The following is a 15461-nucleotide window of genomic DNA, read 5'->3' as shown; positions in this document are numbered from 1 at the left end:
CGTCGTCTCAGCAACGACGGTCAAACCTACGATATTGGATCCTCCTCTGGCCTTTTTGCAAGTGATATTTTGAAATACTTCTTTTAGTTCCTAATCCATGAAATTTTACTAAATTTAGTAAAGAATTAATATATGATGATTGATTTCTACAAACACCTCTGATAATTTTAACTATATATCCTTATTAATTATATTGAGAAGAGAAAACTATAAATCAGAAATGGTAGTTAGCTTTCATCAAGAGCCTTTTTTCAAAAAAAAAATTTAACAGTAATTTTTGACAAAATAAAAGATTTTAAATAATTTTAATTTTATAACTTGTTTGCCATCAATTTTAATTATAAACCATAACCAGCATGATTCGATTAAAATAATCAAGAACACTCACATAGATATCTAAAGTCCAACCGCAAGGGGATGGATTAAGAAGTTTGAGAGCCTCTTGTTCATAACTAATGGCTAAGTTGATTAATAGTCATCGTGTCACTATCCCCTGATATATCCGAGAAATTTACCAAGAGTTAGTATGGTAAGGAAAGCAGGCTATGTTATGACCATTTTACCCTTTGTCCTTAAATTATTGCCACCGAGATTACTATATTGGTAAAATCTGTCATAGTTTACAAGGGTGTTTGGGTAAGAACAAAAATCATAGTTTTAGAAGTGCTTTTATGGTATACGAAGTAAATATGTGGAAGAGTTTGTTTCAATTTGTAAAAAAATGATTCTAAGAAATACTTTTAGGGTTAACCAAACACCCCCACATCACTTTGGAGTTTCGACTAACAAAAATGATGATCTTGTGAAATGCACCTCTTTACCTGTCCACATATTTAGTTTGGAGAATTATTATGAGTTAGCGATTAAGAAATTTAATTATTAAGAAATCTCAAACAAGTATTACCTCCAATCTTTAATTGAAGAGCTAGTTAACTAATTTAAGTAGATTAAAAAAATTAGTTAAATTAGTTCTTTGTAATAAATAGTGTGTTCTTTCCTAAAATATTCTTACTAATCATGTACATTAATAAGAACTACTATTTGATATATCTTTTAAAATATACACTACTACAAGGACTATTTGAAAATATATATATGAAAAACAAAATGAATTTAGATCATATATTTAGAACCAAATTAAAAGTCAAACAGACTTTTATACTAAAGACATGAGGTAGTAGCTAGCATAAACCTATTATCATTTTCTACTTTAAAACTTATAATTGCATGTTTTTCAGTTGTCAATAAAGTTTAAAATAATTAAATTCCTGTCTCAAAATCTGATTTTAGTTCTACCTATCTAGGTCCCCACCCCTTCCAATGCCAATATGCAATAAAATAGTATTAGTAATGCTGCATTTTGCTTCTCCAAGAGAAGAGAATCTGCTTGGAATTGAATAAAAGAAAATTTTTATGCTGAAAACGGGGGACATGGTCGTTCTAGAGTCTAGACTTGCGCCTGAAACTGCTGCGAATTTTTTTTTCTTTCTTTTTTCATTTTTTTCCTTGTTTTTCTCAATGTTATTCTTAATTTTTTTGCAGATAATATTTATTTGACCGGGAAATTTTTGTTTTATACTCCTACTTTCTAAGATATGAGATCTCGAACTTCCAATTATTCCCGTGATCATATCTCCTCGTGAACATCACAAATCAACCGATGCCGTTTGCCCTTCTTCTTCACTGAAAGAGCAATTCAAATCTGGGAGTCTTCAATTTCTGCTGATATGGTTTTGAAAATCATCTGTGTATTAAATGCTCTCCACCAAAGTCAAAATTGAAGGGAAAAAAACCAACAAATCTTAAGTGTCTGATAGTTGGATACCTATCTATTACTGTCTCACACACACGACTATTTGTGAAACGTGAATCTTCTACAACCATCATATGTATCACTCTTTTCTGAAAACATGAACACATGAATAAAAAGGATGAAATCACTTCTGAATAAAATGTGCTACAACAAGATCATTGTGACTGTGATTGAAACTAAACAATAAGTTGAGCATGATGTTATTCAATTTTTTCGTACAAAGGGCTAAAGCCTGAAATAAAGAGAATGATTCCCAGACAATCATAGGTAACCAAGGCCCGAAAATGGCATGGACGGGAGGCTTGGGAACCCTCATAAGCACTTTGAAAAAAACTTTCACAAGAGTCGAGACAACATTTTTGTTATGTATTTACCTCAAATACTGTAATATCACTTTTAAAAAGTTAATCCAAGTATTCCTAGACACACAGTAAAATGAGGTCCTACGTAAACCTTGCTTTGCAAGGGCATCTGCGATGTAATTCTGCTCTGGGAATTTTTATATTGAAACCGAATATCCCAATCATACTCCATCATGCTCTGTATCTGCAAAAGAACTGGCTGTTTGAACCATTGTTGCATCTATCAAGGATCTTTTCTATGACAACCTTAAAGGCAGATTCAACAATTATTTTCCTGAACCCCATCTCCCAAACAAAATTAAGACCTCTCAAAACGGTCCATTCTTCAGCTTCTGACACACTACAGTTTCCAACAGCATGAGAGAAACCAGCAATCCAACAACCGCTGTGATCCCTTACATAGGATCCTCCGCAACTCGCTTTCTTTCTAGAGGAGGACATTGCGCCATCTACATTCACCTTCCCACAGTCTAGAGGAGGAGGCTGCCAAGTATTACGAGTGATAGGAGTAGGAAGTGATTCAACATTCAAACACCAAGTGTAATATGATTGTGAGTTGGTATTAGGATTTGTTGGGCTGGACCCATCTTTGATATTGACACAAATGTAAGAGCATCAAACCAAAAACTCACATCCATCTCCTGCGTGGGTTGGGTCCCATAATAAAGAGTTGCGTGAGAGCAAGGATGACAAGTGATGACTTAAACTAGGGATAAAACTGTCCTGTTAAATCCTGATAAACCTGACCTTTGCATTAAATCACAACTGCTTGATAGGTTTAACTCAGCGTTTGGACTTTGGAGTATGGTGAGTAAAACTTTCAATGAAAGACTTCGGGATGAAATAATTATTAATAGATCAAGGGAAGAAAACTATACAAACACTAACTTGTATCACCTTAATACTCTTGATTGATATGCCCTAAAGCAAAAGAGAACTATGTCAGCCTTAATACTCTTGATTGATATGCCCTAAAGCAAAAGAGAACTATGTCAGAAAACAAAACTCAGTAATATGACATATATCAACACCATAATACTGTTGATTGACTTACAGTAAAGAGCCCCTTTTTAGATTGTGATTCCAACAAAAATGACACTTGTAGTTGTACACCACATTGTTTTAAGCGACATTAACAGACTTCTCACGCCTATGCTTAGTCTTTATTCTCTTCTTCAGTGCAGATGTGGAACAATTTCACATTTCTAAAGCAAACAAATGATGACCATATATGATTGCAACATATACTCCATAGTGCCTACCGGAAAGCTTGCAATTGGCGTGAGAGAACCTAATATAACTTAGGCCGTAAATCAAACTACATATTACTTATTGGTACCCTAAATAATAACCTAATGTTACTTTTAGCATGCAAGTTTTGAATTCATCACAAGTTCCTCAGTTTAATCGGTATCAAATCATATCTAACAAAAAATTAACCAAACCTTCCACGAGTCGTATGCGGATGCCCAGCATAACAATGTTGATAAATACAATATGCAAAGAGAGCAAATCATGACCGAATTCAAAATAAACAGCTTGTCACGAGGGGACGGGAGGAATCCTAGTCAAGCTCTCACACAGAAATGCGCTGTCACCTTGAAACTTTTGACATACAGCATGTAATATATGGATCATAATGCTGTCATGTTACAGTTTCCCTTGATGTTTATGAGGTAAATAAAAGCGCAGAAACACAATTGATAAATAAAAGCGCAGAAACACAATTGATGTTTATGAGGTAAATAAAAGCGCAGAAACACAATGATTGAGGAAAGACATGACAGAAACAATTATGCAAGTCAAAAGAAGGGGAGGAGCATACCTTTCACAAGTGGTACAGCCCACCCACACCCAGAACCCTACTCAGCACCCAAAGACCGCATTGCAACCTCACCACTGGTCCGCACTGCAAGGCTTCGATGCAGAATGTTAATTTTAGTGCTCCTTTTGCTCCTCCGTTCTTACCCATGCTTATCTTAAGCTCTCTCTTTGTTCTCATTAGAAATTAGGAATTTTGTCGAGCACCCACTATGCAATCAGGAAACCAGTGTTGGTAAATAAAAACCAAGCAGAACAACAAACAACATTTTCGACTCAGAATTAGAATGGAAGATGGTAATCGTGCAGTTGTATGGGAACCGATTCGATTGTGCTGAACAAAATAAGTAAAAGCGAAGTGCCAAATCAGATTCCAATGGTACGTCTTGTGGGCGACAAGATTGGAACTGAAGGACAAGCCGATGCGAATATAAAACATTTATAGCAATAGGACATGCAAATAAAATACACCTTACCACTCAGCAAAATTAAGCTTAATTTAAAGAAAGCGTGGACAGATAGGTTATGATACTCATACCCTGCGTCTGCGCAGAGCTTTTAAGAATCGCCACAAGTCGGACAGAGAGCACCGGTTCAGCTGACTCGTTTATACTAAATTGATGTTCATGAGATGTAAGAACAATTATCCGACTATCAATCTCAGAAAATGTGACGTCAAGTTGTCAACGAACTTTATACATAAAAAAGCGGTTACGAGTGGGCGAAAAGCAAGCGTTTGACAAATAAATTAAATAAGACCCAATTTGACTTTTTATTTGGTCCTAATTACAAAACCCAATCCATTTAAATAATCCTTCTAATAATAATAGTTTTAGTCAATATACTTAATTAGCAAGGATATTTTAGAAATGACAATACTTATTTATTATAAATAACTAACTTAACTTACTTCTTTCTTTCATGGGTTTTATAATTAGGACCGGAAGAGTATAATATTATATACGATTAGTAAGATGATCCGCTCAGGTATGAACAACAGAAGATCTTGTTTAGTATGATTATTAATAAAATCTTATCCAAAATCGAAGACGTAATTGGATGATGCAATCACGCCATTACAGATTCCATCATTTGAAGAATAAAGGATGGACAAAATAGAAATTCTTCAACTATAGTTGATTGATTACAAAGTACGAAGCCTGAATGACACGAAACAGAACCATAACAGAAACCATCACACTTTCATCGCCAAAGTACAGTAAATCCCAGACCCAGAAAGGCCTATCTAACACCATAAAAACTCATTATTCTAAATCTACCCTACACCGATCAATCTACTTAATCCCTCCAGTTTCCATAGGACTCACCACCCCCACGAGAGTAGCGAGAGCCACGATCACCATAACCGCCGCCGCCGCCGTATCCTCCACCACTCTTGTAGTATCCACCCTCGCGGCGTCCGCCGCCTCCGTACCCGCCGCCTCCGTATCCGCCTCCACCGCGGCTATACCCACTCCCACCGCCGTATCCGCCGCCGCCGCCGCCGCCGCCTCTTCCACGAGACTGAGCTTCGTTCACCGTAATGTTCCGACCATCAAGGCTCTGACCGTTCATGCCTTCGATCGCATCCCTCATGGACTGCTCTGAGGAGAACGTCACGAATCCGAACCCTCTGGACCTTCCGGTCTCGCGATCGTTGATAATCTGCACAACAAAACCATCGATCAGATCTAGTATGCGAAGTCGTAAAGAAAGTAGAATAACCGATCGTTCTTCGCCTTTGGGAGAAAGGAAGAAGATGAACGTACCGATTGGCGTGAGTAATAAAAGAATCATAGACAGTAACACAAGTATCATAGATCAAGTAACACAAACAGATCAGAGAGAGCACGGGATCAGATATGGATCAAGAAAACCCGAATCCTAATCGTATCAGATCGGATCCCGATGTTGCATCAAACGGACCTTCGATTCAATAACATCGCCGAAAGGAGCAAAGGCCTGGCCAAGGGCATCGTTGTCGGTAGCCCATGCGAGCCCACCGACAAAGCAACGATACTCAACATCTGCAGAAGCCATCGATGCAAAAGAGAGATATAAAGGCAAAAGGAAACAAAGGATAAATGAGAATTGGGAGGAGGCTGTGTGAAGATAATGTGACCTAAGGGGTGATTATATAGCGGGTGAATGTTAACTATGGTTAAAGCTGACCCAGTCAGAATGGCCCAGCGCATACTGCACATGTAACCGTGGTTTACCGTGGTTAACGGTTACCGCCAGCTGTGGATCATCCCACGCCGTCCGAACGCAAGCTGCATCTCCCTGTTGGGTAATTCCAAAAAAGAAAAGAAGGAAGAAAAAAAAAAAAAAAAAATAAAAAAAATAAACTTAAATTAAGTTTGTTGGCTATTCCTTTATTTAATTAATTAATAATATTCAGTACATTTCTTATCAATTTTTCTTCATTTGTCATGTTTTCTTTTATTTATTTTATTTTACTTGTACAGGCCCATTTGATGATTTTTTATTTTATAAGTACTTGTATTTCTTTATTAAATAAGGCACTATTAAACACTAAATATGAAAACTTCTCTCAATAAAAATTCGGACATTGATTCATTAGGTTGTGAGAGATTAACCTTTTATGCTAGATCTAATCTCCATTGACATTTTGATAGGTAATTGATTGATGATTGTGCAGATGGGGTGTTCACTATTAAAGATTAATGGATGTCTTGATCTGCTTGTGTAGTAGATTCAAAACTCGTTAGCCGTGCTGTGGACCCAAAAAAAACAATGGGCTTGAAGCCTGAAAGTCAAGCCCAAATTTTGTGTGGGCCGTTTTGGGCTTTGGAATCCGAGGGTTGTGTTCTAGTTTGCTGATCGTAGAGCTGGGGGAGGAACAGATAGAATATCCAGTTGGGTTTGATTAAGACAGAAATTACGGGATTTTTTAGATCATGATGACGGTGGACTGATACTTTTAAATTATTTTAATAATTAAAAAAATTAAAATATCTAACAGAATATTTTGAACGCTATTAAAAATCAAATGAAAGTGGAGATTTTTAGAATAAAGATATTTCATCTTTGTGATTGCAAAAAACAAATTGACGGAATGTCATGCAAATTATTGTATTTTTATTCTCAATAAAGCCTTCTCATTTTTTGGATTATGTAGGCATTCTATTCCGGGCATAGCATCCTGTTACTCGTGCTTATTCTTCTTCTCTTTTTTTTTTTTGGGTGGTCCAATTCAGATTTTTATTCTTCAAGAAAGGCTGCTCATTTTTCATGACCTGCTTTCTTTATTGAATAGATCTGTTCCTTACTTTTTTTATAATGAGGTTGTGGACCTGCACTCTGTTCTGTGTCCAGGCCTCTTTGCCTACACTAATATGTGTCATCTACGGATTGGTCTAACTGAAGGAATTACTTTCTCACGGTATAACAAATTAAGATTTGAATCTCTGTCAATAGATTTGTCTATATTTCATATCTGGCAATGTTTCGAATATAATTGCTTCCAATAAAAAAATATCTATGTGGAGCAAAAAGAAAAATACTAACATCTGCCCCACCAAAAAAAATGTCTAATGTAGTAGCTCTTTTTTTTTCGGTTAAGGTTATCCTTATAAAGTACTCCTCCGGTCCTTAATATAAGGCCCATTTAACTAATTTGATTATATTAAGGAAGTTAGGTAAGTTAGTTAATTATAAGAAAAGTGACACATTTTTCTTAAAATACCACAATCATCTTTCTTAATACCCCCTTTCCTTCTTCTACTTGATTATGGTTGAGGGAGTATCCATAGGGGTAATTTAGAGAAAATTAATAAATATGAAAAATGGGTCCTATATTTAGGACCAAAACCAACTTAAGAATTGGGTCCTATATTAAGGACTGAAGGAGTATTAAATTTCTTATTGACCAGGCCCAAAAAAAAATCTCATTGACCAAATTAAAAAATGTCAATCACATAGGTTTTTTTTTTTTAAATGATGTATCTTTTAATCTTAGATTATCGTTTACCCCAGAAACCATTAAAAAAAAATGTTATATTATCCAAACTTCATTAAGAAATCATAACTTGATACTTTTTTCCGCCTAAAAACGTGATTCTTAAGCGAGGTTAGTACTTTTTCACGCTTTTTTGACAAATTCTTTAAAGATGAAAGTTAAATAAAGAGATATTTATTGACTCAAGAAAACTATACTAGAAGTGTTCCAGATGAAGTCATTGATAGCGGTGGCCTACCTTTTAAGGTGAAATATATGAATTTTCCCATTTAACTAAATATTTATTTTTAATTGTAAAAAAAAAGGGTCAAATATGTAGAGATTTTCAGAGGAGATTACGTTTACCGGGCAAACTATTTGACTCTAATTTCATTCTTATGCGTGAAAGCCACTTTATTGGATCCACCCTTCAATTTTTACTGTTTACTTCCGTCTCCTTTCACTCCCTAATTCCTTTCTTTTTCAATAACAGATCCAGGTAGGGAAATACAAAATAATTTTGTGTTCAGTTGAAGACAAAACAGCATTCCATCTTATTCATCACCTATTTGCCACTTCATATGCTACTTTTTGTGATTAATATAAAATTTAATTAACTAATTTAAATTGATTAAAAAAATTTGTTAAGTTAGTTATTTATAATAAATAAGTATTATTTTTTCTAAAATATCCTTACCAATTACATGTATTAGTTAGAACTATTATTTGATTGAATTTTTAACATATGTAACTATTATAATAATTATTTTAGAAAAAATTATATAAATATAAAAGACAAAATATATTGTGATCTTATATTTAAAACGAAAATATCAAATCAGTTTTTATATTAGGTACATAAGGTAATACTCCTCCGGTCCTTATTATAAGACCCAATTTGACTTTTTATTTGGTCCTAATTATAAGACCCAATCCATTTTGTCTCTTATATTTATGCATTTTTTTCCAAGATAATCCTTCTAATAATGATAGTTTTAGCCAATATACTTAATTAGTAAGGATATTTTAGGAATGACAACACTTATTTATTATAAATAACCAACTTAACTTACTTCCTTAATCTCCTCAGATAAGTCAATTGGGTCTTATAATTAGGACCGGAGGAGTATTATATTTGATATTTTACAGTATATTTGGTGATTGCTGCGCTCAGAATTCACCTTAACATTTTTTAGGGTGCAATTCTCAACATTCGTTTTAATTTCTCACTTTAAAATTTTCTGGTGGTTTATATGGGAATTAAAGGGTTCAGACAAATTAAAAAGAATAAAATATATAGGATCACGTTGATCATATCAACCGTATATGTGCGTGCATAACATTTAGAGACATTTTTTAATGGATTAATGTGATGATGCCATTGCCATTTACTATAAAATATTATAATAATAATAATAATAATAATCTTGCTTTATGTAATAGTAGTATTCCATAGTTGACCGCCATAGGTTGGTCGTTTTTCAGACACTTCTTTTTCAACCACCTAGATACTTTTATCATTATTTTGAACCCAAAAAAAAAAAACAGAAGAAAAAAGAGATGCCCGCACTTACCCCAATGGGTAAATGCCACTTTATGATTGATAAAATGATTAGGAAGAACTACCAAAGAATCATTTTGGAAACATGAACTTGATTTCACCTCACTTCGTTTTCATTTACCCGAATAGCTTTATTGTTAATCCATGACGTAAAAAGTTATAAATCTCCCAATAAAAATATAGTTAAAAACATAAATTTGTTATAAAATTTAAATAATTTTTAAGCATAACTTTTATCAATCACAATGAATTTTAAGATCATGTTAATTTATACTCTCTCCCATTTTTATTAAATATAGGTATGTATCACAAAATATTTAATGCTTATTGAAACTGTCAAAATTTCTTATAAAATGCATCAAAATATGTTTTGGAAGGCTTGTTATAATATGGATCAAGAGTACTGTTAAAACTTTTGAAATTAACTAGTGGGGCTTTATAACTCAAGTAACACGAAACATCTTTCTTAAATTTTTTTTTTTAAACGTGAAGGTATGAGTTTGAATTTTTCTTATTAAAGCGTAGTATAATGGTACGAGTTATAATGAGAACAATCTCAAATCAATTAATTAAAGACTAAAATAAAATCTGATGTGATGAAATTCGTAGTGACCAAGGAAAATTAAGCAAGATAAGAACTCAACTTTCTTTCCTTCTTTTTTTTAATTGAGAGCAGAAGAAGTTATTAGAGAGTTTAGGGCAAAGATATGGTTTTGTGATGATTGCTTTTACTTTCACCGGTAATGACTATTCTTTGGGAGCTTCGCCACTTGGTGACATGTTAGTCAGTTGATCAAGTCTTTGTTTTTCTTTTTGGGAGAATTATAACCAACTTCTAAAAAAAATAATTATTAAAAAATCTCAATAACAATTTAAATAGCATGTAATGACAAGTTTTATAATAGAAAGTGATAATTTTCAAGACTTATTTTGTAATTATTTTTTCTTTTCAAGACCTTATTATAATTCTCTCTTTTCCGTTTTATTCTTCATAACTTGTGGAATGGTAAAGTAATTATTTTTTATATTTATCCGCACAATGTTTTAGGAGTGGAACGGATTAAAATTATCACAATCTAAAAACGAAGGTGCTTTATTTAAATTACACTCCATTCAATCTTAATAACCATGCGTGCGTAAGGGAGAGAGCGTGCAAAATAAAGGAGACAATGATACTCCTCTGGTCCTTAATATAAGACGTAATTATTCAGTTAGTTTTAGTTCTAAATATAAGACTTATTTATCATATTTATTAATTTTTTCTAAATTGTTTCTATTAATATTCCCTTGACTATAATCAAGCAGAACATGGAGAAAGGATATTAAGAAAGATGACTATAATATTTTAGTAAAAAAAAACATGTCATATTTCTTATAATCAATACTATCGGCAAATGCACTACGATGATTATATCTACTCACAAGTGCATCCTCAACCATCAAATCCTACATGCAAACTGTCATATTATATGAACAAGAAATCAACAAATTCCACATATAAGGCGAGAACTTTATTCATCTTACCACATAGCCATGCCCATTTAGCATTGTAATTGGAGCTTGTTTGTTCTTCACATCCCACACCTTAATCGATTTAGCCATTGAAATACAATTATCATACTTCTTCTAATTATAAGCTTAGAGCACATGTGATATGTTAGATAATTATAATAGCACCAGAGGAAAGAGAAGGACGAAGAGAGAGAGGAAAAGAAAAAGAAAAGGGAAGGAGATCTGGAGAGAAAGAAAGAGAAAAAAGAAAAGCATTCTGGACATATCACTATCATTTCATATTTGCAATATAGGAACGAGTGTCCTGAAGCCATTTTTTATATTGAGAAACCCATTTAACAATTTCACATATTAGGGTTTTTATTTACCATTTTCTAGGGCTGAGCAATGAGCGGGGTGGGCTAACCCGAAGGTTAGCCCATAGCCCGCCCATTTATTCATAAACGGGCATGGGCTAACCCATAACCCGGTAGTAGCCCATTTAGCCCGTATTAAATGGGTTACGGGGCAGCCCGTTTGGGCTAACCGGGTTACGAGGTAACCCATTTATTTTTTTTAAATTTTTTTCAGTATAGTTATTTTTTATATGTAACCTTATGAAGCTGTCAATAAATTTTGCATGCCAAATAGCAAATCAAATATGAAATAACATCAATCATATTCAATCACACAACCTCACTTAGATTTGCAAACAATCAAAGTATGATAAAATCATAAAAGTAGTCATCAATCATAAAGTCTCATAAACATTGAAAGTTCCAACTTTCACCTAAAGGATAAAATAAAAGCTTAGACAAGCATGAAGGTTTGATAAAAGATGAATGAGAAACAATATCATCAATTAAATGAAGAAAAATATTTTTAAAAAATTAAAACTTAAACGGGCGGGTATGGGCAACCCAATACCTTGCCCATAGCCCAACCCGTTTAATGGGCTACCCTGCCCATTTAAGCCCGCCCGTTTATAATCTCTTATTTGGGCTAATTGGGCGGGCTTAAATGGGTAAAAATTTCATGGGTCATGGGCGGACTAGCGGGTAATTGGTTTGTTGCTCACCCCTACCATTTTCCCATTAAAAAATGTCATTTCACATAGTTTTTTTTTTTTTGGAAAAAAATGACGTATCTTTTAATCTTAGTTTATCGTTTCCCGCAACAACCATAAAAAAATGTTATATTATCCAAACTTCAGTAATAAATCATAATTTGATGCTTTTTTCTGCCTAAAAACGTGATTCTTAAGTGAGGTTAGTACTTATAATTCCCACGGGGGCTGGATAAGTGAATTGAATAAACTTTTTCACGCTTTTTTTGACTAATTCTTTAAAGATGAAAGTTAAATAAAGAGATATTTATTGACCCAAAAAAATTATAGAAGTGTTCCTGATGAAGACATTGATAGCGGTGGCCTACCTTTTAAGGCGAAATATATGAATTTTCCCATTTAACTAAATATTTATTTTTAATTGTGAAAAAAAGTCAAATATGTAGAGATTTTCAGAGGAGATTACGTTTACCAAGCAAACTATTTGACTCTAATTTCATTCTTATGCGTGAAAGCCACTTTATTGGATCCACCCTTCAGTTTTTACTGTTTACTTCCGTCTCCTTTCACTTCCTAATTCCTTTCTTTTTCAATAGCAGAGGGAGGGAAATATAAAATAATTGTGTTCAGTTGAAGACAAAACAGCATTCTATCTTATTCATCAACTATTTGCCACTTTATATGCTACTTTTCGTGATTAATATAAAAGTTAATTAATAAGAAAGTTTGTTAAGTTAGTTGTTTATAATAAATAAGTACTCCTCCAGTCCTTAATATAAAACCCATTTAACTAATTTGATTAGATTAAGGAAGTTAGGTAAGTTAGTTAATTATAAAAAAAGTGTCACATTTTTCCTAAAACACCATAATCATTTTTCTTAATATCCCATCTCCCTCTTTTACTTGATTATGGTTGAGGGAATATCTATAGGGATAATTTAGAGAAAATTGATAAATATGAAAAATGGGTCTTATATTCAGGACCAAAACTAACTCAACAATTGGGTCATATATTAAAGATCGGAGGAGTATTATTTTTTTAAAAATATCCTTGTTAATCATATGTATTAATTAGGATTATCATTTGATTGAATTTTTAACATATGTAACTACTATAATAATTATTTTGGAAAAAAATAGATAAATGTAAGAAACAAAATATATTACAGTCTTATATTTAAAACAAAAATATCAAATCAGTTCTTATATTAAGTACAGAAGGTAATATTATATTTGATATTTTACGTTATATTTGGTGATTGCTGAGCTCAGAATTCACCTTAACTTTTTTAATGGATCAATGTGATTATGCCATTGCCATTTACTATAAAATAATAATAATAATAATAATAATATAATTATAATAATAATCATCTCGCTTTGTGTAATAGTAGTATTCCATAGCTGAACACTATAGGTTGGTCATTTTTCAAACACTTCTTTTTCAATTACCTAAGCAGTTTTATCATTATTTTGAACCCAAGAAAAAAAAAAACAGAAGAAAAAAGAAATTCCCGCACTTACCCCAATGAGTAAATGCCACTTTATGATTGATGAAATGATTAGGAAGGACTACCAAAGAATCATTTTTGAAACACGAATTTGATTTCACCCCACTTCTTTCTCATTTACCCGAATAGCTTTATTGTTAATCCATGACGTAAAAAGTTATAAATCTGCCAAAAAATATAGTTAAAAACATGAATTTGTCATAAAATTTAAATTATTTTTAAAAATAACTTTAATTAATCACAATAAATTTTACGATCATATCACCCTTTTTATTAAATATTGTATATATGACAAAATATTTAGTGTTTATTGAAACTATCAAAATGTTTCAGTCCCAAAAAAAAAACTATCAAAATGTCTTGTAAAATGGATCAAGGTATATTTTGGAAGGCTTCTTATAATATGGATCAAGAGTACGGTTAAAACTTAAAAGCCATTTTTCTTTTATAATTACATTACGTTGGAAAAATAAAATCTTTTATCCTGCTTAAGATTCCGATACTTCCAATAGAAACTTCCTAGCCTTGCTGTCTATCTCTTTTGTTTATATATGTTATTTTTACTAAACATTGGTATTTGAAGTCATATTTTTAATTTTAAGTAATTATATTTGAGTTCAGCCAAGCTCTAGACGAAGATATTAAGACATGGTTTAAAAAAGAGAGAGAGAGAGAGAGAGACAAAGATATTAAGATAACTCTCCTAAAAATATCTTTTATACTCATATCAATTATCAATCAATCATCAATCATCAATCATCAAATTTCAATATGAAATCTTGTAATTCTAATATAAATGTGAGTCATTAAAATATAATTCACAAATAAAGTTTTTATGTCTGTTTTCTCAATTTAGGTGACTACTAAAAGGAACATTTGTCTGATAGGATTGTTTATCTTTTATAATTTTTATTCTTTTTTTATTTTGTGACAGGATTCCCCTCTGTTTTATAGAAAATGAGTTATGCTGGTGGTGAAAAGAAAAGAAAGGATTTCTATACGGGGGCCAAAATTATGGGGTGGACTTTTTGTACATCTTAATTTATGAATATGAACAACACACATTGATTTAAACGATTTAAATTACTTATTGACATTTAGAAGTTTATTCAGTTTTTATTTTAATATTTTTTTCATTTGAAATATAGTATTATAATAAACGATCTAATCTGCATTTACAAATTAAGGAAATTAAAATCAATTATTTACATTTTTTTTTAGACTCAGACGAATTAAACACGGATATTGATTCCTTTCCCCAACATTACTCCCTCCAGTCTATTTATAAAATTCCAAAATTCGAATTTGTTTGATCATTTTCATAAGATTCTACTAAGGATTGTCTAAACATTAAAAGCTCTTTTACTAATTTTATCCCTAATTAATTTTTATTCTTTTTTATCCCTCATATTATAACCATATTTCTTTTTCTCTCTTATTTGTTTCTTCATTAAATAATGATATACTTGAAAAAAAAGAAATTGAAATTTTATAGATTTATTATTTTTAAATAATTTTAACTGTTTTCTAAACCGTGTAATTTAATTAATATGATCTTATACAGAGAACTCACTAATCATATTTATCTCATCCAATCAAACCTGTCCGGCGGTCTCTATTTACTATGTTAGAAATATGCTTTATCGTCACAAAATAATTACGGGCTTAGGGGGAAAAAACACGCAACCATTTTTATTTTTCGTGGGCCCATCTCAAATTAACTAGTGGGGCTTTATAACTCAAGTAACACCAAACATCTTTCTTAAAAAAAATTTAAAACGTGAAGGTATGAGTTTGAATTTTTCTCATTAAAGCGTAGTATAATGGCATGAGCTGTAATGAGAAAAATCTCAAATCAATTAATTAAAGAGTGAA

The 15461-nt window shown here is 32.2% G+C and overlaps 1 protein-coding gene across 1 annotated transcript; it reads right to left on the bottom strand.

The window, feature by feature from the left end:
• Positions 1 to 5059: 5059 nt before the first annotated feature.
• Positions 5060 to 6106, bottom strand: LOC114725538 (glycine-rich RNA-binding protein 2). Its single transcript, XM_028912061.1, has 2 exons — positions 5923 to 6106; positions 5060 to 5661 (listed from the first exon to the last, which is right to left on the bottom strand). The coding sequence occupies exons 1-2, from the start codon at positions 6034 to 6036 to the stop codon at positions 5296 to 5298; spliced, it is 480 nt and encodes a 159-aa protein (XP_028767894.1). The 5' UTR covers positions 6037 to 6106; the 3' UTR covers positions 5060 to 5295.
• Between the last annotated feature and the right edge of the window lie 9355 nt (positions 6107 to 15461).

Source organism: Neltuma alba, unplaced genomic scaffold, assembly GCF_004799145.2.
Source record: "Neltuma alba isolate B1F8T4 unplaced genomic scaffold, ASM479914v2 tig00012255_pilon, whole genome shotgun sequence".
NCBI classification, from domain to species: domain Eukaryota; kingdom Viridiplantae; phylum Streptophyta; class Magnoliopsida; order Fabales; family Fabaceae; genus Neltuma; species Neltuma alba.
The sequence above is the reverse complement of the archived record's forward strand: the minus strand, read 5'-3'. Positions and strand labels throughout refer to the sequence as shown.